A 24,304-nucleotide genomic window follows, 5' to 3' on the forward strand; every position below is an offset into this window, starting at 1 on the left:
CACCATCCCTGGAGGTGTTCAAGAGGGGATTGGACGTGGCACTTAGTGCCATGGTTTAGTAGTCATGAGGTGTTGGGTGACAGGTTGGACTTGATGATCTTGGAGGTCTTTTCCAACCTTATTGATTCTATGGTTTAGAGGGCATTAAGCTTCCTGCAGAGGAAAAACTTTTGAGTGTCTGTCCATTTTTCTTCCACATATATCATAAAACTTTGCAGCATTAACAAGCTCACAGGTTAAGAGCAACACAAAAGACTTAAAATTGTCCCAATTAACACAAGCTCCTTGTTGCCAGCACACATCAAGCTCAGAACAACAGCTTTATTTAAAAATACACTTTATTTACAAGACATTAAAACTTCATTTTGGAAAATAACAATAATAATAATACATATATATAGCTGTACAGAAAACTTGAAGTAATTTTTCACCAGTAGTTACTAAACCCACAGTGAGATTTACAATCCATTGATGCAGCAATCGTGGAAATTACATTTTGGCACCTTATTTAAATCACATAAGGAACAGAAAAACTGGAGGAAACTTTTCAGCAACACAACTCCATAATGTAACATTCTCACACAGTGACATCCTCGTGGCAAGGTATCACTCTTCAAACACAGAAAGTGTTTCCACTCTATAGCAGAGTAAGTAGCAGAACCTATAGAAATCTTCATAGCTTTTGAATTATCTTTTCAGAAACATCCCTTTTGCCTGCTTTGCAATTAGCTGATTCAAGCTTTCCCCAAAGGTGTGAATAAATGGCCAATGAACCCTACTGATTTCATTATACCTGCTTAGGTTTAGGAACCAACATTCTTTAAGAAGTTGGTTCAGGTGGAGTGTTTATCAAGAATTTAAGTGTACATGGAAATTTATAGTTATATCTCAGGATGACCACTGAAGGTGACGCTTCTACACAGACCACAGGACATAAAATAGTCCTTGGAGCAGCTCACATCAAGCCATCCATAGACCTTGGGTGATGAACTTCACTTTGGGGATGATTCAGATACTGGCATATTCCCTTCAAAGCTCAGAATGAAAAGGAGCATTCAGGACAGTAAGTGTTACAAATCAGGTAGCACAGGGGGAAAGAACAGGAGGAACTAAACAAGGTCCCAGAGTGGTTTACAATGGTAAGGTGCATCACATAGTAAAAACCAGAAAGTGGCTAAATTTTACTAAAATACAGTGCAAAAAAATTAACCAGTGCATAACAGAGGTATTTCACCACTACAATCAGAAGGGTAGCAAAACCATACTGCTTTTATTGAAGAGACAACATGGAAAACAAAGAGGGGGAAAAAAGGCAGCTGCACTACAAGCCAAAATAAGTGGCACAAAGAACATAAATAAGTCAGCTGAAAATCTGCTAAAACAGAGGCAAAACTCCTAAAAATGGCATCAGTTGTTTTTCTTTACACAGAAGCAAAGCTAAGGCTTGCATTTAGAGAGTTACAGAAGAAGGGGGAAATGACAGTCAAATTGGCATGTTTGGCACACTTGAAAAGGTGACAAAAACATTCACTTTAAGAAAAGGTCCAGTACATTGCTGTTGCATTCAATGCTGTGTTCATTCATTCCAGATTTCACTTTTACTCCAGAACTGTCAGGCAAGCCTAGCGAGTGTTTTGTTGCTCTACAGCTATGTGACATGTAGTTTATGGAGCAGAGAGCCACATTAGCTGGATAACCAGCTGAGAGTCACCTGCATTTCACAGAATCACAGAATGGTAGGGCTTGGAAGGGACCTCCCTGCCAAGGCAGGTTGTGGATGCCTCCAGAGACAGAGACTCCACCACCTCTCTGAGCAGCCTGCTCCAGCGCTCCACCACCCTTAAATTAAAAAAGTTCCTCCTCAGAGAAGGAGGAAGAGATAGGGCCAATCAATGGCAACAAACCCAAATGCCATGATGATGCAGTCATAAGGGATTACTTTTAAAGGACAATCAACCTGCAATGATCAGAAATTTTATGATACTGAGCTGGAAGCAGGGTAGGGGGGAGAAAGGCAACTAAGTTAAAGAGGCCAGAAAAGAGATAGGACAGTGCAATATGCTACAAAGCTGCACTCAGAACAAGTGCCCATGGTTAAAGGCAAATACTGAATTATACTGTACTTCCACATGAAGTAAGCCCACTTCCAAGAAAATTAGAAGATAAATGCCAAGAACTGAAGGGAAATAAGCTCATACACACGCTGATTAGATTGAAGTCTTCTACAGAATCAGAGAGAAGACACCCAGTAGGAGAAACATATTTTGTTGCAGGAATCAAAGGAAGGCAAGGAAATTGAGTCAGAATCCTTAGGTGAACACCCTGAAAGTCCCTACATGGAAAAAAGTAAAATCAAGGTTCATCTCATCAATAACATAGCTCTGCTGGTTTTGCTTGCTGAAGTAATGAAGCACAACTTAAATCCGCTTGGGTTTCTAGACCTGAAGGTTTCTATAACCCCTGGTATTTTCCCATTTATTCCCAGCCATTCAGCCAGACAAGAAACAAAAAAGTTTCAGAATGTTGCTTCATTGTATTTTCAGGTGACAACACTTCTAAAAGCTTGACAAAAAAAAATAGCCACAGTTTTAAACACTGGAAGGACAAAAGAAAAAGGTGGTCCCTTGCGTCAAATGCCCAAACGTTACGCTCACTAGCTCTCTGTAATTCCAGGGTAAACAATACTGCCATTCCCTCTTTCAACCATTTAAAACAATTTATACATTTAAAAACCAAACCAAACCAAACCATTTTCCCTGATTTAAGACACCAAAGCACAATTATGCAAGGGTGCTTCTGAGAAACTGAGCTCTCCTGTAGACTTTGTTGTTATTTTGGGAGCCTTCTGTTCCAGTTCTTAACAAAAAAATCCTGTAAACACGCTTTTTATTTACACCTGAACACCGACACTTAGAACACCATCCTCAATGAAAACAAGGACAGAAAGAAGAAAGGGCTGGCTTACTTTGTGCCACAGGCTTTTAAAAGACAGAACAATTCTTAAAACGTTTCCTGATTTACATTAACTCCGTGCAATAACTGCCAAGCAAGATCCTGCTGCTCTCACCTCTCCTGCTGCCAACAGAATCAAAAGACTGGAGGATCGAGCTTTTAATTATGCTAACACATATTTCAATTTCTACAGCACAAACCTACAATGGGAGGCCATCAAATATATTAATTCACCTATGAATGTGTGCAAAAAAATAAAGAGGGAACTCCAAATCTAGAAATGTGCTATCCAGACTGCAATTGTTGCTTCAGTAAATATAACTCTCCAAGCAGCAAAATACCCTGCTGAGTGTTTTAATATTCATAGAATCATAGCATGGTTTGGATTGAAAAAGACCTTAAAGATCATCAAACCCCCCCTTGACATGGGCAGGGACATCTTCCAGTAGATCAGGTTGCTCAAAGCCCTATCCAAACTGACCATGAACACTTTCGGGGAGGGGTTATCCACAATCTCTCTGGGCAACCTGTTCCAGTGCCTCATCACCCTCATGGAGAAGTTCTTCCTTACATCTAATCTCTACCTACTCTCTTTCACTTTAAAGCCACTATCCCTCGTCCTGTCAATACTCATTAACTTAATGTTATCATCCATGCTAATAAGGAGCTGGCTACTTTCAAGTTAGCCTTACAAGGAGGTCCTGTTTTTTTCCCAGCCCAGGCAGGAAATCAATTTGCCCTTTCTGTTCAGACATTACTGAGGCAAAGACACTACTATTCTATATAGATGTCCCCATGAATAAATGAATTAAATAGCCTGGCCAGGCCACACAAACCATTCTGCTTTTGACAGCAAAATGTATTTGAACACTTCTGGTTCTGATCTGCACAGCCAGCGAGGCTAAGCACTACACCCAGTGTTGATTAGATAATGGATCTCCTCTCCCAGCAACCTAGAGAACACACCTAAGCCAAATCCAGCACTGGTGACAGGGCACGTCATCTTGTTTTCCTTAAGGTACCCTTGCATGCCTTCAAAAAAGAGCAAGCAGCAAAAAGATAAAGGAACTGCTTCACTAAACAGACTTTGAAATACACCTTTGGGCAGGGGGAGGAGGGGCAGGGCAGAGAGGAGGGCTTAGACCTTTGTAACAAACAAACAAGAAATAACTGAGACTAAACCTGGAAATAAAAATCCCTGTGTTTTGTTGTTGGGGTTTTTTTAAGGCTCCCTCTAAGTGATAATACTGCACATAAAATTTCAAAGGGACTTTCTTAATTAATGCCTTAACAAGAGAACTGCAGAATTTTAACTGCTCATAATAAAGACATCAGCTTATTTATTCAGCACGGAAAAAAATGACAGACGCTTGAGGTTAAAGATGCTGCAATCATCCTGCACAATGACGAATTTAGATCATGGAGTTCATAACTTCTGTTGTGAGGAGACAAAAGATTAAAACTGAAAAGGCTTGAATTGTACAATCACAACAGAGAGCAAGGTAAAAGTTAATTGGATGACTCCCTGCATTTCCATTTGCTAGGATCTGTACAGACAACGTTAGTATTTCTTTGCTTTCATGACAAGAATTCTGTTCTTCAGCATAATTATCTGTGATTAGGTTCTGTCCATAAATACAGGAGTCAATCAAGACATCAATGCAAGTCAAAATCCTTGAGTGCTTCCCCTCTTCCTTAGACACTCTTCATTTCACTCACAAACCCCACTGGCCAGAAGCACCAGAGTTACTGTTAAACATGAACTGTCTACGCAAAAAATGGGGTTTCAGGATCAGTAAAGCATCTCTACTGAAGTCCTTTATAAACATACAGTACTTCAGCCCAGTACAATGGTTAACTGGCCACAGGGCTTTCAGGAAACGGCTCACTTCGGCAGAAAAGGCCAGAGTTTTATTCCCAGTGCCACTGGCCATTAACTGCAAGCATCAGTGCAGACAGCAACATGCCTCATCCTCTCTATCAACAGAGACTCACACACAGTTTGGTAAGGAACTGGGTTAGGCTGTATCAGAAAAACCTTAGATGAACACAACGCCCTTCATGGAAATATTAATCCTTATTTCAGACACAAGGGGGGTTTAGGTGTATTTTGGTTTACAGCTAAAGCACAGATATCTTGTTGCCACAACAACTTCAGCCACAACCACCCATGACCCCCTCTCCCCAGCCAGGATGTTTGTTCTGTGAAAACACCATGTGGAACAGAGCCTAAAGTCGTGTGCTGCCTAACTGTGGTTTGTCATTGGGCCTGTCACCATTTTTCACATGTTTAATGCTCTCCTCTGCCAGTGGGTACTCAACAGGTATTTCAATATGATTTTTACTTGAACCATTGTCTCTATGCAGCACAGAAAGGGAGCTATCATTTTTCTCAGTGCAGCCATTAGTTTTAGCCACGGAAAGCTCCCGTTGGCTGCAGCACAGCTGAGAGTCACAAGATTTTGAGATGCAGGGCGAGCTGCACAGGAGCTGGGAGGTCTTGCGGTCAATGTACTCAGGCTGGATGGTCACAGAATGGATCCCTGCGTCATGGAAAACCTTCCGTATTTTATAAGCAGCATCTTGGTAATCAGTAGGTGTTTGGCACTTGATATGAAGAGTAGCAATATTCTTCCCACCTGCAAGCTCCCAGACATGCACCTCGTGAAGGCTGATAACCCCTGGTACACGACCTAGTCTGTCAGCTGGAAGACATAAGAGCAAGATATTAGAGGCTGTGGTGTACTGGCTAAGTAGCAGCTTTCTCATCAAGAGCCCTACCTGAAAGCAGCAGTCCCCAAACTATCTTTTAAAAGAGTTATACTTAGTAGAAGTTGTCTAATCCCAGCTGCCTCTAGTTCAGCCTCCAGAGGACATGAGCAAGCCACTTTTCCTTCTAGGTTCATGCATCCTTCGGGCTTCCTAATGGCAATTAACCAGTTTTGCATAAAAGCAATATTAGAGACCACTTCCTTGGACAAGGCCCCACACCTTCTGGTTTCTTTAGCCCCAGAGAGGCTGCAATTTCAGAAATAACCAGCACTAGCTAAAATTAACCAGTGTGAGCAACACCAGAGAGATACAAAATGAAACAGTCTCAATGGAAGTTCTGAGCTGATTTGGAAGCCTTTCAGAAGGAGCCACTGCAGAGCTGGAAAATATCATAATTCAGTGTTGTTTCTTTCACAACCAGCCCACACAAAGCATTAACAGCTCAAAGGCCTGGCATTTTTGATGTATTGTTGGAGTACAACATTCTCAAAATGCATGCTCTAACTAATCCAGAGAGATTTGAGTCATGTTGCTAGGACACAGGCATGTGACTATTTCTCACAGTTCTTGAGAATTTAGAGCTATTATGAGTAAATAATCCAAACATGTTAGTCCAGAAATAACATGCATTGAAACACATCAGTGAAACTGGTAGCATTTCAGTGACAAATCTGACTTACTCAGTAGTTGCATGTTGACACCTTTGGGAACCATCTGCAACAAAATAACTGAGGTCTCCTTGATAAGTGGGAATGCAGAAGACAAGATGATGAACACCATAACTATTGTCAGGCTTGGATCAATGTAACACTGCCAATTACATGGAGCATTCTCCAGAGGAAGTAAGTGGAAGATTGTAGCAGCAATTACCACAATCACAGATCCAAGTGCATCTCCCATAACATGCAAAAGAACACCTGAAACAAATGGCACAATTTCCATTAGTGGGTTTGGTTGTTGGTTGAGGTTTGGAGGGGTTTTGAGGGAAGGGCAGGGAGTAGTGCTGCATTTTTCAAGTCTCTTCTACTTCACATGAAAAACACAATACTCCAGGCACTAGCATCATAACCAAAGTCCTCAATAACAGCTTTCAGAACAAAACAGTAAAGGAAATACTGACTCTGAACCCCAGCTGCTTAAGTGGGATGCATTATTAAACATGTAGGATGTGCTGGCAACTGCAGTCCAACTGCAATGCCATGGCAACATAAAATGTGTTCATTTAAATGCCCACAGATTATGAAGAGATCTTGACACATTGAATCTCAATTAAAAATTGATGACTAGATCTGTGTGTTCTACTCTGGAAGCTGAGAGAGCCACAGACCAGCCCTAGTAACCATCCATCAGCTCCCATGACACTGCTGAGATCTGAAAACTTACCTAAGTGAAGCCTAAGACCATTCCTAAGCCTAAGACCATCCCTACAGTTACCAATGCCCTCAAACTCCAATTTGCAGATCCAGCTTGATTAGTAGTGATATTAACACTTGTCCCACCAACACTACTAGCCCTAAGACCTCCACAAAAATAACAGAACCAGGTGTGGGGGTCAGTCACAAGGAGACCACCGTTTAATATGTCCTTGGACTATTCTAAATTGAGAGGAGGACTGGCTACCACTTTTCACATCTATAGATATGTTTTTGTACAAAAGTTAAAGACAAAAACCTTGTTACAACACACCTTTCAACTGCAATGCCCTTACAGCTACAGTGACCAAAGCTGTCACCTTGCTATAAAGTTACAATAATCTAAGAATTAATATCTCCTTTTTTCTGTACCACTTCCCTTTTCTTTCTCCTGCTCAAATGCAGAAGTTTTGTCCACCTTTCCTGTTCAGACACAGATTCCTTTCTAACTGCTGTCTAATTCATAACATCTCTAAATACATGAAGACAATTTCTTTGTCAACACTTTTCATTCAGAACCTGTAAAAGAATAAAATGGACCATCTCCTTTTAATGTCCCTATAATGGGCACTCTCAAGAGCTTCACTACAATTTAATCACTTCTGGACTGGAGAAGCTGTAAAAAAGACTCCCTCTGAAACGCATTCAACAGCACAGCAAAGAGTTTTGACTCTTTGGGGATGCTGAACACTGAATTAGATGTAGAGCTGTGCCTCTGCTGCTGTTTTTTTTCCCAGCTCTATGCATTAATATCGATCTTCTGCGTGAGAAATGAAGGAAACAGCCACTTGAGTTCCTTTGAATCACTTGGGTCAGATAAGAAAGTACAGGCTTTCAGTGAGTCCAGCCCTTTCTGCTGAAGTCAGGCATGTTCTGCCCCATTTGGCAGACTCCCACAGGGTTTTACTCCTCCTAACAGTGTGGCAGTGTTTCCTTTTCAGTTCCAAATAATCTCAATTCACCATAGGCTATCAGCTATTGCACTAACAAGAGGGACAGGCAGGATGCAATTGCCAAGGCAACTAACAAGAGAACACAGCTTAAAAAGGACAGGAGAAGGTTTCATAAAGCCCTCTTTTGAATTAAGAAAAGAGTAGGCACGTCAGAATTTTGGTCAATCATGAATTAAGAATATGGGGGTTGGGAAATGCTTATTTCACTTTACTAACACCACTAATATGTACATCTTGGTTACATTTCCCTACTGATCCCCAAAAGCTGCACTTATAAGAACTGAAAATAATTTGTAATTAAATACAGATAGTATTGTAAGACCACAGGCAACGTTTAGTTTCCAACAGCTTGTGCTGGAAAGCCTGAACTACTCTTCATATGCTCAAAAATAGTTTTACAGTACAATAATCAATATGGCTTCCTGTTCCTATGACTTTTAAAATCAAGGAAGCAGTTCCTCAGCAAATCCATTTGGTCTAGCCATGTTTTTTCTCAAGGGGGCTCCAATTCTACAATGTACAGAATCTCTTGCCAAGTTGATTGTGAAGAAAGTAGAGCTCTGTAACTAACTTTGAAGGAAAAACATAGGGTTTTGAGTCAGGATTTTAAAGCCAGGTATCTGTAGCACTGGCTACAGAAGCAAGGAATATTTGCAAGGCCATTGAAGATGGATTTTGCAAAGATGACATGCCAGAGTAGCACTTCAATAAAACAATCTTCTTGGAAATTGACAACAAATGCCTTAAAATAACTGACACAAAACTCCTTGTAAGCTTCCAGCACTGTCATTCAGGCAAGTGAGGTCTTCCCTAAAATACACTCATTGGTTTCTTATTCTTCTCTCCTCCAACCCTGAAAGTGACAGTTTGCTTTTCCTGTCCCAATCACCTCACCACTATAATGCCATGACATCCAGTGACACCAGTTTCTAGACATTCAGCAAAGTCTTGTGGCTCTAGCATGTGGTTTGATTTCCAAAGAGCCTTTCCTCATAGACACATTTGTGTAACTCTGAGAACACTATTCTTCGAAAGGCAGGCTCACAGCAGAAAAATAAAACCATGAAAACAAACCAAACCAAACCAAACCAAACCAAAACCCCCACAACAAAATCAACAACAAAACAACCCAGGTGCCATGTCAGCTTCTGAAACTGATCTCATGTGATGCCAACTTACATGACTTGGGGGAATATGTGGCACTCAGAGGTGACCACAGAAAGTCTGAAACTGCTATTCTGTTTCAGCTCTCTGACAGCCTTGGGGACAAATTCAATGATTAATATACTCAAAGATACCTGCTTTCGTCTCTGCTCAGAACAGTTGCATGCACATAAACACCTATACAGAGAGGCTTGGTTAATTTATTCCTAGCAGCAGCTATACTGTTTCACTTCACAGCTACTCAGAGACCTAGTAGATTACAATGCCAGAAGGGCAAATCCTGTCATAGGCTCTCTCAGGAACAGGGTCACAGTTCAAGGACCTGGAAAAACACATGCTGAAGCACCAGTTTCAGCACCTTTTTCCTCATGCTGACAAAACATTACCAGCCTTGGGATTTAAAGAAACTCTGGCTTCTGCCCAAAAGCATGCGAAAGTCGAGAACTACTCAATTACTAGAGCAGTGACACTCAAAGGAGCAACTCATAGCTATCTGCTTTACATTCCTATAAGGCCTCCAGTGATTTCAGCTTAATGCAGTAGGTGCCTCCTTAGTGCCTCTTCTCCAAAAAGTTTGGCTGTATTCTTCTACAGAATTGAAATCAAAAGTGAGCACACTCAGAGACAAAACAGCATCATACTATTTTGTTATCATCTGTGCTATTTCATACCAGAATGTTTCTGCTAAAGATAACTGGGTCCATATACATAGGAGAGCCCTGGGCTTTGGCTCCATTCATACTGACACCAGAAACAAACAAACAAACCAAACCAAGCAGAAAGTGCTTGAAGTTAAAATAAAATGAGCAGTATACTTCCATGCTATACCTCTGATGTTCAAGGCTTCAGATTTTTTCTCTTTCTTCTTCTCAGGCCCTTCCTCAGGGCTCTTTTGGTCATTTGGTGAATCACCTGCATTCAAAGAAGAAACGCTGTGTTGTGTATAAGTTCTACAAACAGAAAAAACACCAACCTTCTCAAAACCAACTTATTTCAAAGATGACAGTTAAAAAAAGACCTCCAAAACCCAAGCCAAAACATTTTCCATGCAGCGCTCTGAGCACCACCTCCCTCCCCCATCCCAGGGCCCGCCCAGCAGCCCAGTGTAAAGTACAAGGTGAATGAGGCGGCGGGTGTCTGAGCGAGGTTAGCGCAGTTCCCCGCTGCTCACGCGTGGGTTTGGGGCTCAGAGGATGGGTCCAGCAGCTCGGCGGGTTCTGGGGTCACACAGGAGGACAGAGAGGGATGGGGAAGGATGCGGAGGGTGGGGAGAGGTGCGGGGACACGAGGGGAAGGATGCGGAGGGTGGGGAGAGGTGCGGGGACACGAGGGGAAGGCAAAAGGGCGAGGCGAGGCGAGGCGGCGAGGATGCAGCCGAAAGGCACCTGCTTGATCCGCCTCCCCAGCCGGGGTGCTGCCCGGCACAGCCTGCAGCGCGGCGGCAGGGGGCGGCGGGATGGACGGGCGGCGGCGACGGCGACAGCAGGCGCCCCAGTCCTGGAAGACGAGCAGCCCCACCAGGTTGACGGCGAGGCCGAGGGTGCCAACGATGAGCACCAGCTGGGCATCGTCGATGCGCTCGGGCCGGGCAAGGCGGAGGATGGCCTCCACGAAGATGGTGAAGCAGAGGGCGGTGAGGAAGACAGCGTTGCTGAGGGCCCCCACTGCCTCGGCGCGGCTGTAGCCGTAGGTAGCGCGGGGGCCCCGGCGGCTGCTGCGGGCGATGCGCCCCGTGGAGAGCCCCACGCAGAGGGAGATGAGGTCCGAGAGCATGTTGAAGGAGTCGGACACGAGCGCGATGGAGTTGCCCAGGTAGCCCGACACCAACTCGGCCACGAAGAAGCCGGCCGTGAGCACCAGCATGAAGATGAGGCGACACGTCTTCCCCGAGTACCGCCCCATGGCGACGGCGATGGCGGACAGGCCCACCGGTGCCTCTCTCCTCGCTACTGCCGGACCATGCTCAGTCACCGAGCAGGCAGCGCCACCAAACCCGCAACAAGTGCGGTCACCCCGGCCCTTAACGCTGCCGCCTGCCCGCCCGCACCAAGCCCCGCCCGACGTCCTGCCCCGCGGGGAAGGCGCCGGCCGTCCGCCTGCAGCCCGCACCGCCCCGCACCGCACCGCCCCGCACCGCCCCACCGGCACCGCCCCACCGCCATCAGCACCGGCGATGCGACACGGGGGTGGGATGCTACTGGAGAAACCCACTGCCTGCCCGCCTGCCCCGCTCCGGAGCCGGTACAGGCGCCGCGCCCCCGGGTGGGTGGCTGCGGGGGAACCCTTGCGTCCCACTCGCCGTGCACCGCCACGGGCATAGCCACCAGCAATGATAACACCACTGGCATCGCCACCTGTACTGGCATCCCCACCGCCACCGGTGCCGCCAGCCCGAGTGGGGAACTACGACCATTGGTCATATGAAATAAATAAAACAGGAAATAAAACAGCAGAGAGGAGATGCAGAGCCGGAAAGTTCTCACTTGGGTAGGCAGAACAGAACCAGCCAGCCAAAACTAAAAGGCTGTCCAGCATTGCTCTCCAGGGTGCTGGGTACCACTGCACTGTCCAAATACACTGAAGTTTCAGTGATGGATCCAATAATTCTGCTCCTTTGGTGCTTTATTGTTAGCTTAAGTGACAAATCAAAGGATAGAGTGCCATCTGCTGAACCAGGTAACTGACTGCTTCTAGTCTCTAAAAAGGTATGTGACTTTAGTGGGCACAAATCAATCATCATTATAGGACAAAACCAATTTTGCACATATTTTTTAACCCACAGAATAATGTGTAACAAGTGAGTAAACCTCTGCATTGTGTTTGTAGATGGATTTTTCTGCTGTTATGGCAGTTCTTGGGGCATGGGAATGGAAAAAAGGACAAAGCTGGGCTCCTCATGCAGCATTTCAAGATGAGGGGAGCAACTGAATACTCAAAGGAGGTGCTGGGAAAGTAGGCCGTCTTCAACTGGGGTTTGTCAGTAACAAACCTGGGCCCCAAAATAATAAACTAGGATAAAAGATGTAAAATGTAGAGAAAATAATGTCCTTAAAGTTATATCCTGTGAGATCCTGGAGTATTTCAATTATTCAAGAGGCACACTGGTGCTGGAGTGACTGCTTCAGCGGCTACAGTTCACACTGAAGTGACATATCATGCATTTCACCACACCTGACAAAGAAAACAAACCAGCACGGCCAGGGAACACTGTCCTGCCAAAGCTATTCCCTGCAGCTAGAAATTCACTAAAGGTCTCTGGAAAGTCCTCTTGTTCTAACTGAAGCAGTTGCATTGTTACTGCTGTTAATTGTGTTTGTTCCTTTGCTTCAATACATCTTTCAAATGAGGCCTCTCGATTCCACCTAAATTCTGTTTACACAACCAAAGCCTTGCCTTCCCCCCCGCCCCCCCCCCCTATAACCCAAGATGTACCTTAACCTCAGGAGCAGCTATTCAAGCACATCCCATGTGTCTGCAAGGATTAAAACACACACACACACACACACACACACACACACACACACACACACACACACACACACACACCTCCCAGTGTCCTTTTTACATGCTGTGCCCAAGCAATGAATGTACCCTGCCATATTCAAAGTGACAAATGCATCAACATAAATACATTGAAAAGAACCATAAGGGCATACTCAACAGTGGGAGCAGACAGCATAATTCACATCCATGCAAACTTCAGCTCTATAATTACCTCTGCCAACAGAAGATGAGAGATTTTAAATATCACAGTATCACAGTATCACTTAGGTTGGAAAGGACCTCGAGGATCATCGAGTCCAACCTATCACCACAGACCCCATGACTAGACCATGGCACCAAGTGCCATGTCCAATCTCCCCTTGAACGCCTCCAGGGTCGATGACTCAACCACCTCCCTGGGCAACCCGTTCCAATGACAAATGACTCGCTCGGTGAAGAACTTCCTCCTCACCTCGAGTCTAAACCTCCCCTGGCGCAGCTTGAGACTGTGTCCCCTTGTTCTGGTGCTGGTTGCCTGGGAGAAGAGGCCAACCCCTTCCTGGCTACAACCACCCTTCAGGTAGTTGTAGAGGGCAATGAGGTCACCCCTGAGCCTCCTCTTCTCCAGGCTAAACAATCCCAGCTCCCTCAGCCTCTCCTCACAGGGCTTGTGTTCAAGGCCTCTCCCCAGCCTTGTTGCCCTTCTCTGGACACGCTCAAGTGTTTCGATGTCCTTCTTAAACTGAGGGGCCCAGAACTGGACACAGTACTCAAGGTGCGGCCTAACCAAAGCAGAGTACAGGGGCACTATGACCTCCCTGCTCCTGCTGGCCACACTATTCCTAATGCAGGCCAGGATGCTATTGGCCCTCCTGGCCACCTGGGCACACTGCTGGCTCATATTCAGGTGGCTGTCGATCAGCACACCCAGGTCCCTCTCTGCCTGGGAGCTCTCCAGCCACTCCGACCCCAGCCTATAGCTCTGCATGGGATTGCCGTAGCCAAAGTGCAGCACTCGGCACTTGGACTTGTTGAATGCCATCCCATTGGACTCTGCCCATCTGTCCAGTATTTGTGCAGGGCACAGGTGGAACAGAAAGCAGAAAGATCTAAGACTTATAGGAAGCAATAGCCTATCAGATCTAAATTGTAAAATGACAGATTATACCTTCTTTGCTGAGATTAATGGATGAGAAATCTGCCTCTGGCACTTCACTTACAGCCAAACTCAAACATTCACTGAAGCCCAGCTCACTGCACCTGCACAGAACTGAAAAGAATTTGCAGTGATTCTTATTTTAGGAAGATGTATAATACAGTAGCTGGAACGTCATCAATCCTCCTGTGCAAAACAGACATTAATTCTCTTCAGGGAAAAACAAACAACACCAACAACAAAACCCCAAACGTGTCATAGCCCTTAATTCACTTCAAAACCATAAAAATATCACAGTGCCTTTGAAGAAATTGTGCTAAAGATATTATTTTCAGCAAATAAGGCTGTGACTAGGTCCTCTGACATGGAGCACAATTACAGATGAGTCACTGAAGAAGCAGTCAGAAGCAGTACATGTTCAGAGCCTCAGCTCAGAAGCTGTGCCTGCTGTACCACTTCTCTTCCACTGCCGCCTTCTGTCTGTCAAGCTCACACATCTCAATCTTCCTCTCACAGAACATCATCAGTCTGAAAGGTACACACTGACATAGAAACAGAGCAATGTTTGTGCTGCATTAGATCAGAGGTTCACCTCTGAACTATTTCCAGTTCTCATCTACACCTTCAGAAGATGAGGAGATGAATACCTCCACAGCATTCAAAACACAGCTCAGCAACTGATTCTTACAGAGACAGAGAAGAGGTTCCCAACTATCTCCTCTCCCCTTTTCCCAGTTCTGCCTCATGTTTGGTTTGGTTTGGTTTTGTCTTCTGAACATTTAGCAGACCTCTTTATGGAGTGTACTCTTGTCTCCTGCTTTCTGTTTCTCATCTTCTGACCAATTGTTCATTCATGCAAGTGCCTGTCCCTTCACACTACACTGCTTAGAAAGCCTCTTGGGAATCCAAGCTTTTGCTCACTATGCATACAAGTGAGCTTTTGCTCACTATGCATACAAGCCTCCCTGACTCCCTTCATCAGATATCACTATCACTTCAAGATAAACAACTCGTAAAACTGCCAACTGAACAAAGCTACACTAATCTGTCTTGTTCAGTAAGTCACCGCTTCACACACAAGTTGTTACTTATTATTAACAAGAATAATTCATTTATCTTAATCTTGAAAATAAAGTATGTGTTATACCCAGTAACTGCTGCACCTTGATCATCTTGCACTTTGATCTTCCACCTAGTCCATAACAGAGTCTTGATGTAGGAGGCACTGATCCCATTAGCAGGGTTTTCTCTCAGGCTTTTCCCCCTTTGTGGGCATTATTATCCTGCTTCCAGTGATCCACTTGCAGTATTGGAATGCTTGTCCTCAACTCCTTTTGGAAAGGAACTTTGGTTTTGATTGTTCTGTGGCATTCTTAGCATCCTCTTATGTTTTATACTGACTGCAGACATTCAACAGTACTATGTTAACTTATTCTTCCAACCTAAATATCATAGAATCATAGGATCATAGAATCATAGACTCATAGACATAGAATCATAGAATGATCTGGATTGGAAGGGACATCTGAAGCTCATCTAGTCCAACCTCCTCTGCAGTAAACAGGGGCATCCTCAACTAGATCCAGTTGCTCAGAGCCCTATGCCAGTCTCTCCTTGTAACTGTGCTGAATTGAGCAAGTCTCTCTTAGGAGGTTCAGAAAAGGTTGTCCAACACCTTGGTTCCCTGAATTATTTGCCAACTTCGGTTTCAGCTACAATACTGCTAGAAAAGCTAGAGTTGCAGTTTCCTCATCTTGATCAGGAGCAGGAATTTGTAACTTTCTTATGACCTGGTAAAATTATCACAGACACGACAACTTACTTTCTGAATCCCAAAGAGCAAAGCACTCCTGTAAGCTTCAAGATTTCTGTGTACCAAGACATTAAAGTTCTCAACACCAATTTTTAACACTTAGATGCTGGAAGTCAAACCTTGTACCAAACAGGCTTTAAGGGGATGCTTAGGTGAAGTAAAGACATGGTAATTAGGTATGATACTTTCCCATAACACTCTGCCATCCTTTAAGTATTTTCAGCTCAACTGAGTTTCTGTGCTAGATATGTGTATTAGTTGCCTTCAATGGGTTTCTCTTCCAGCTTTTCAATCCTTGCTTGCTGCAGGAGGGTTGGACTGGATGACCTTTAAAGGTCCCTTCCAACCCAATGCATTCTATGACTCTGTGATTGCTTGGCAACAAGCTCCACACACCTCCTCATGGTGTGAAGAATCACCTCCTTGCTCTCTGCTAGTTTCATTTAACATACCCTTGTTCTCGTTTCAGGAGACAGAAAACATACCCACTCAATGACTAGTGACCTTCCCTATGCCACTCTTGGTTTTGCATAGTCCCACAAAATGAATCACATAATAAACATTGACCAAGGCATCTTATTGTGGAAGGTGCTTAGTACCTCCTCGTTTGTTCATTTCATTGGTACCTTCCTCTCCTTCTGCTCAGCATGATACCTTCAGCATCCTCAGCAGAGTACAGAGGTGAATGTCCTTGGCTTTTTTAGCCACAGCTATGACAGTCTTGAAACTGTCCTGGGGATAGACCATGGGCTAGCTGGAGAAGGAGAATGGATTTATCATGGTCTTCCAAAGAGGACTTGAGTACACTGGTAACTCAAACTGCAATGATGAACTTGTGGGTTTGTTTAGGTCCTAGTCTGGAATGTCATCCTTTGGATTCGTTTTTCTTTCTCTATTTTAAAATGGTTGCTCAGTTTGTTAGTAACAAACCACTTCTCTGTGCTCTTAGTAGCTATCATTAAGAAACCAGTCACATACTTTAAGAAACACCCAGTCAGTATATGCTCTAGCATTTGGATAGTGCTTCCTTCAATATTTTGACTACTTGATAATGCACTTTTTTAAAAGGATAGTTCTGTTAAGTTTCCCATGTAAATGTGTGTGGGTGTATAACCTTCTCCTATCAGAAGCATGTGGCAAAACATGAAGAAGATAAAGCCACTCACTGATTTCTTCACTGGGTCCTACCACAACAAACTTTTCTGTCCCAGCAGCGTTCCTAGACTGAAACTGATACCAAACCTGTGCCTAGCAAATTCTCTGCAGGCTAAGCATCCAAATGAAACAATCACAGTCAACATATACAACATGGCAGCCTTAAAACAAACAAACAAACCATTGTATTGAAACTGTTTATGACTTTGGACTCAGTTATCTTACAGTCCTTTTATTTCCTTACAGCTCACTATGGATACTGTGATGCAACTCAGACAGCCTGTCCATGCCTTTACTATGAAATTGGTTCAAAGTTGAGAGTCTATGCAGTTACTCAAAGTTCAGTGGCACTGTTGGAATCTAGGTTCACAAGTTTTGATCTCACCTTTATGATGTTACATAAATCATTGCTTTCCTTATAAATCTATTTTTTTTTCACTCCACACTTTCCAATTTGGTCCCAAAGTAGCCCCAAATCAGTTGCTTTCATTTGTTTTGACGCCAAATGTTCTCACTGAAAATGGCTGGAGAAGGTCAAATCTCTCTCCCTTAGATTATCTTCTGAGATTTCTTTTAAGAGAACAGAGCATTCAAAACAGATCTGAAGAAAATTGAGTGAAGCATGTTGCTAAATCAACTTCCACAGTGTCTTTCCATCTGGCTTGGTCTTAGAAAGACCAGATTAGAGCCTCAGCTAACAGAAGTTAACATCGATCAGAAAAGCTTTGCAAGAATTTCATGAGGTTTATTTGGCACTCTATGAAACAGACCTTCAGTCTGAGGTGTCTGATAAGCGCTTAAAATTACTTTCAGAGTTTCTCTTGGCCTTTTTATTCCTTTTGAGAGGATTACATCCAGTAAGGCTGTGGAAAGGAAAGGCAGAAAAGCTAAATATTTGGTTAGAGTAGGCTTTAGTTACCTGCATGCTGAAACACTAACACTTTGGGGATTTATGGAAATAAATGCATCAGGCATATGTCTCTTCATTTATACATACTGCCTTGGCAAGCACGGGAGTTAGGTGCCCCTGTGCACTACACAGGTAGAGTAAATCCATGAGGTGAATGAAGTCTGCTGGTAAACCCTGGTGCTGCATATTTTGACAGTCATCTATGAATGTAACCATGGGATAAACTGGCATGAAGTGTTTCCTGAAGGGCTAATGCTTTGGGGGGAAAACTATTATCAACTAGTATCGATAGTATCAACTCTGAGGTAAAACAGAGACATTGATACTGATCTTGAGGGAAGTGCTTTCATGCTTTTCGGGTTTGAAAAGCACAGTTAGCCAGATGTTTGTTGTTACAGGTCTTGTATCCAGGGTTCTTTCCTTCCCATTCTTCAAAAAGGTCTCCAAGCCATCAAACTGGCATAGTCTGGTACCCTTTCAGCAATACATCTGAGAGAGAAACCTGTTCAGAAGGGGGAATGTATTTTTCTCCTCTTAAATGCAGGTGAATTAAGGTATCCTTAAGTTCTGTGTTCAGTATTCCTAAGGTTGGAAGTGACCTCAAAGATCATCGAGTCCAACCTGTCACCACAGACCTCATGACTAGAGTAGGGAGGACACTACTGCCCACTGCAGGCTTCAAACGCACGACCTTCCCATTAAGTTCTTCATGCTGTCAACCTAAGAAACTGAAATCCTCTGTTCTGGATCTCTAATCTCCTGAGCACTTTTTTCTCCTGCGGTATAGACTGCTTGGTCTGTTGAATCAGAGCATGCCGCTACAAATGCAATTGCTGTTCAATAGCTGCACATTTCTGCTTACCAAGTGTCCACTGGAAAGGTCTGTGATATCAAAATATGGGTCAAGCTGTCACTTATCCGCTTATTTTGGCCTATAAATATCCTCACTTCCTTGGGGACAGTATGCATGCAACAAAAGATGTGAAAACTGAGCTCAGAATACTGTAGCAACAAAGCCTTCCTGAGTCACCCAGAGAGTTAGTGCCTCTTTCATTTACAGATGTATGCCCCCAAATCTCTCCTACTTAAAAAAGCCAGGGAAAGAAAGTATATGCTTCACAGCAAGACTCAGAGTAAATAAACTTGCTCTGCATAAGGTTCAGGAGGAGAATGAAGGTACGTTTTCCATCTATGTGTCTGCTACCTCTTATCTGAGAAGCAGGCTGCTGGTGCACAGTGAGATAGGAGAATCAAGACCCAGCAGTGTTTCCAAGTAAAAAGCTCACACATGCTTGCTAAATTGCACTTACCAGAATAACACTGCAAGGCACTTGGCTGCTGACACACAACATGTTTTGTTTAATGAGTTGAGTAGTGTGCAGAGACCATAAAGCCTCTTTTGAGAAAGTTAGAGCTGCTTCTCATAGCCCCAGCCTTTTTATGGGTGGCTCAGTACCAGACAGATTAAGATGGGTGATGTCTTTGCTTCCTGCTTCCCCCCCCCCCCCCCCCCCCCATGTCTCTGTACAGATCACAAGACAACAGGGCAAATGTTTTCTCCACGTTGAACCTTTATTAATTTTCTCAAGACAAACAACAGAGAATTACTGTAGTCAGACTGACGCGGGGCTTTTGAAGCTGTGAACAGTTTAAGGCTGCATGCAAATTAGCAGAAAAGACAGTTACACCAAACTGTACAAACAAGAGGAAGCTGATGTCTGTGGGCAATAAAACATGGCTTCTGTATTTTTATGGCTGACTGTAAAGGGCATGGCCAGTATTAAAGTTGTGTGGTGTTTAAGAGCCTGATTTTTTTTTCCTTATTTGGTTTCTTATTTATTTCCTTTTATTTTCTTTTTCCAGTCCAGCTGCTTATTATTTTACCATATTCTTCATTTTTTTTTTTGGTGCCAAAACATTCTGCTTATGATACCAGACCTCGAGATTATCAGGAGACTGACTGGCTAAAGCTGCTCTGTCACTCATTTCCAACAGCAACAGTATGAAAAGTGTTTTGTGAAGGTTAACTCCTGGCAAATGTTTCTTAGGGAAGTTTGAACGTTGCCATGCTTTAACAAGTATTCCCTGGATTTTTAAAGCAAAGTAATAACCAGACTGTTCTGCCTTCCACACTGCTATGGATGGCACAGCTGGCCCAAGTACCTCTACATGGCAGTTCCTTTAGAGAGCTTTTACAGCATAAGTGTAATAGCTGTTGTGGGCCAGCACTAAAAGAAAGGTCAAGGGTATGTTGTGCCTATACTCTTGCTGACCTCTCCCCTCTTAGTCCTAACACGGTGTGGGGTAGGTACTACTGATTGAATCAAGTGCAAAGATGGACCTAGAGAGCAGAGAGACTCTAATTTAACCTGGTGGGAAGAGATGAATGCTTGCAGCTAGCAAAGAGGACAGACAGGAATTTGAATAGGGAAGAGAGAGGCAAAGGGAGATGTCAGTAGATAAAGACTTTAGGAGTAAGACACAGAGCAAAAGAGTAGCAAGAAACAGAAAGAAGAAGGGAAAGGGATAGAAGAGTAAAGGGTGAAGCAAAACAACCTGGCTGATGGGTAGAGGAATGAAATTTAGTCTGCCTGGGTAAACAGGGATGGCAGCTTGGAAAAACACATTTATAGCTGCTCAGCAGGAATATGTGTATGAAGATGAGAACCTAAGGCATGGATGTTGCAATGAGATAAATGTAGAGTATGGAAGCAGAACAAGGGAAAAGGATGGAGAGCTGGGTTGACACCCATAAACACCACATTGTATCCACTGGATGCTTGTTGCAGGCATGGCTTGCTCTGCCTCTGCTGACAGCCCCAACCAGGAACCCACCAGCTACTTTTTCCTGTTCTTGACAGCCCATGCAACAGAGAATTCAGACGAACCACTGGCTGTTGCAATCACTTGTGGCATTAATACATGTAGAAATGTGTGGAAGGATTTGATTTGGAGGATTTTGTTGTTCCCACTGCCCTCAACATCCACAATACATCAGTGGGTGACTGAACTGCTCTCTCTAATTTGTGCTTTGTGTTTTTTTGAAGTGAGCCAAACAATGACAAGAGAGAACAGGGTTGTCTTCTTGGGGCACAGAGATCACAAGAGAGAATAGGGTTGTCTTCTTGGGGAACAGAGGTTTGAAGGCAGCCTTCCCACTTTCCCACACAGGGAAGAAAAGCCAGAGGGTTGCTCTACAAACCTTTACCCTCCAGCAAATCATCACTGATGTCAGGAGATTGCTCAGGTGTCACTGAGGGTATTGCCTGTGAGCAGCTGGATTGCACCAGCAGGATTCAAAAGAGCATGAAAATCCACTGGGATTTCTGCTAGTGGTGCTGGCACAAGAAAGTTTGCCTTGACTTCCATCTCCAGGAAGGAGTATCTTTTTCTTATGCACAGGATGACAAGAGAGAGAGATGGAATCCCTCTTGTTTTTCCTTCATGTTTATACATAAAAATATAGAAAAACTACAGCTATACTTTTCAGAGTATAGTATTTGGTGAATAATGTCTCTTTTTAAAGATATGCAATAAAATCCCCACTCAGGCTGACTGCAGAGTGAGTTAGAGGAAATAATGTGACATTTTACCCAAGGGGGAATTATAAAATCAAGTCCAAAAGACAGGAACATTCCTTTTACAGGGTAAATTTAGGGGACACAGTCTCAAGCTGCCCCAGGGGAGGTTTAGACTCGAGGTGAGGAGAAAGTTCTTCACCGAGCGAGTTGTTCGTCATTGGAATGTGCTGCCCAGGGAGGTGGTGGAGTCACCGTCCCTGGAGGCGTTCAAGAGGAGGGTGGACGTGGCACTGGGTGCCATGGTCTAGTCATAAGGTCTGTGGTGACAGGTTGGACTTGATGATCCTCAAGGTCTCTTCCAACCTTAGTTAGACTGTGATACTGTGATACTGTGAAATTGATATTGTCTTCTCTGTAGACATTACCATAAGGAGAGAAGACTTGCCATACCAGAAACAGAATGGAAAACCACCAATAAATCTACACACTGTCTTCATGGAATGTTACACAATTCATCCCTGGCTTAAGCAACTGAAATTCAGTTGAAAACAAAGTGGAGTTGCCAGGAATTTCGATGTGAATCTATCAGGGGAAGAAAGATATATGTGTGGTCCCAAAGATCCTGGAAATTCAGGGAGAGTGACATCTACCTCCAAACTGCTGTTCATTGCAGTTAATTCCCTAACTGCCTGACACTCTCTGCCTTGGGGTTTACATGCTGGTGTGTTCCTTCCCCCTGACTTCACCCCGAGGCACAATTTTGGATGCAGCCTTTGAAGAAACCCTCAAACAGACTTTGTCAGGAATTGCTGACAGTTCCCAACATAAACCCCCTTTAAATCCCCCTGTTAAATATACACCATTATGTATGTAATTAGCCTAAGAGCAGCCCAAATTTCAGATAGCTGAGCATCTAAAAAACAGGCAGTGAAGTAAGTTTAGTGTTATACACTAAACTTCAGTAAGCTTCAGTATCATCTGGTGATACCTTCAATCATGAACAAAACTATTTTCCACTTTAAGTCCTACAGAAAACCCATTCCACACACTGAAATGCAAACTAACAAACTTGTAATTTCTCCTCCCAAAGACTTATCCAGCCTTAAAGTCAGATGTCAGACTTACCTTACGTCACCTAAGGCAGTGCAAAGCAGAAGCTGCTTTATTAGAGTAGTTCTCTCAGCTTTCCCCCCCCAGGATGCCCACTTAATTCTTTGCAGATGTCTGGTTCCTATCCCAGCTGAAATATTTCTATTTTTAAGATGTTATATATACATATGTGTGTGTGTGTGTGTGTGTACAGAGAGGGAAAAACAACTCACATGCATCTTATGTCTAACAAAGTGAGTCACCAACCCTGGACGTGTTTAAAGGTCCTTTGGATGTGGTGCTTGGGAATACGGTTTAGGGTGATCCTGAGAGTCTTTTCCAACCTGGATGTTTCTGTGATACTGTGAGATGGTGTCTGCAGTAACAAAAAACTACTCCACATCCCTCCTCCTCCCAAATGAACTAAGTTTAAAATCCTATGCTAAGAGAAACAAACTAAAAGGTTAAACCTCTGAGCACACAACAGCATCTCCCGTAAAAGATTAAAGCAACAGAGTATCCCTGCTTCTCCCCTTCACACTCTCCCAAGCACAGATTAACAAACATCTTCAAAGAATACTTCAGCTCTGCATTCACAGGTGTTTTGTTCAGCGCCTAAACACTCTCAAAACAGTTTTCCCCCTCAAATCAAGGAAGGCTGAGGCTCTCCTTTTGTCCCTATCTGTTCTTTTGTCTCATAAAACCTGCGAAGGCTTCTCAAATATAACCACCTCCTAGACAAAATCTACAGCGGAATTACTAAAGCACTGAGAGTGAGGATTGTGGATGATTGGTATTTCAGGTTTAGTTATTTCTTAGTAGGTATCTCCTCAGGGTGGTAGCACACTTTGTCCCACGTTTAGCCAGGCAGTGGATTAGGGAGAAAGTTTCTCTTGTAGGCAGGTATACTTTAGAAAGTCAAGGCATGCACTACTAAACGTGTTGCTTACTGAGAAACACACGCGTGACAGCTGGAAGCTTCTATGGGTTCAGGCATAAAATCCATTACCCTTGCTAACAAAAGAACAGAGAAGACAACAGGATTTGACTCACCCATCTCAGAGCAGCAGTAAATAGTCTCTAGAAAAGTTATTAAGCAGAAGTGCAGAGGGCTTGGAATGTTGAGCAACTTACATTAGGTTCTTTACCTGTTTCAATGTCTTGTTGGGGCGCACGACAATAACAGCAGTCGAGGAAGATGACATAGTTGAGCACGTTGAAGAACAGACCAACAATTCCAACAATGAGGACAAGCAGTGGTTGCTCAGTCTTCTGAGGGGTGATAAACCTCTTGATCGCTTCAACAAAAATACTAAACATCAGGGCAGTGGCAAAAACAGCGTTGCCGAAAGCTCCCAGCACATCTGCCCGGCTGAAGCCGAAAGTGCTAGACTTGTGCCACCTGATGCGACTGAACCTGACACCGAACAGCCCGATGATCATGGAGATGAAGTGAGAGAGAACAGCAAAGGCATCTGAGGCTAAGGAAAGAGAATTGCCAATGTAGGATATTGAGAGCTCAACAGCAAAAAGCACGACGCTCACCACACACATGAAGATGAGCCTGCTGCTCCTGCCTGAGTAGCGGCCCATTTCTGCTGCTCTCTTCCCCTTACTCTGAGCAGGACAGAGCCGTGCAAGGAGCAGCTCGCTGCTTGTGGTTCTGCCTGTCACCTGTCAGTGCTGCTCACATGTGGGAGTCACTTTTATAGGAAGCAGTAAAGCAATAAGTCAGTTTAAAGGGCAGTTCAGCAAGATTTGTCCTGTGAAGGCAGCCTGAAGACTGCAGTCACTGTGGGAGTTCCACCTTCAGGAAGTTTTGAGTTGTTGTTTTGGTTTTTTTTCTCACAAAACTGAAAATAAACCAAGAGAGACTGCTAGAGCACCAGCACTGCCACTGGCTGAAAAGACTGAATAGGGCCCA

The 24,304-nt window shown here is 43.9% G+C and overlaps 1 protein-coding gene across 2 annotated transcripts; it reads right to left on the reverse strand.

Moving 5' to 3' along the window:
• Positions 1–301: 301 nt before the first annotated feature.
• Positions 302–23,973, reverse strand: SLC30A10 (solute carrier family 30 member 10). Of its 2 annotated transcripts, none has more exons than XM_068153495.1 (4): positions 23,529–23,973; positions 10,082–10,165; positions 6,405–6,641; positions 302–5,657 (listed from the first exon to the last, which is right to left on the reverse strand). In XM_068153495.1, exons 1-4 carry the CDS (start codon positions 23,971–23,973, stop codon positions 5,182–5,184), a joined length of 1,242 nt encoding a protein of 413 aa, XP_068009596.1. In that variant the 3' UTR covers positions 302–5,181. The 2 variants fall into 2 exon arrangements, with proteins under 2 accessions (XP_068009596.1, XP_068009597.1); XM_068153496.1 differs by lacking the exon at positions 23,529–23,973 and adding an exon at positions 10,639–11,400.
• Between the last annotated feature and the right edge of the window lie 331 nt (positions 23,974–24,304).

This window comes from Melanerpes formicivorus, unplaced genomic scaffold (genome assembly GCF_026170545.1).
Source record: "Melanerpes formicivorus ecotype bairdi unplaced genomic scaffold, bMelFor1.0.p_v2 SCAF_26, whole genome shotgun sequence".
In the NCBI taxonomy this organism is placed as follows: domain Eukaryota; kingdom Metazoa; phylum Chordata; class Aves; order Piciformes; family Picidae; genus Melanerpes; species Melanerpes formicivorus.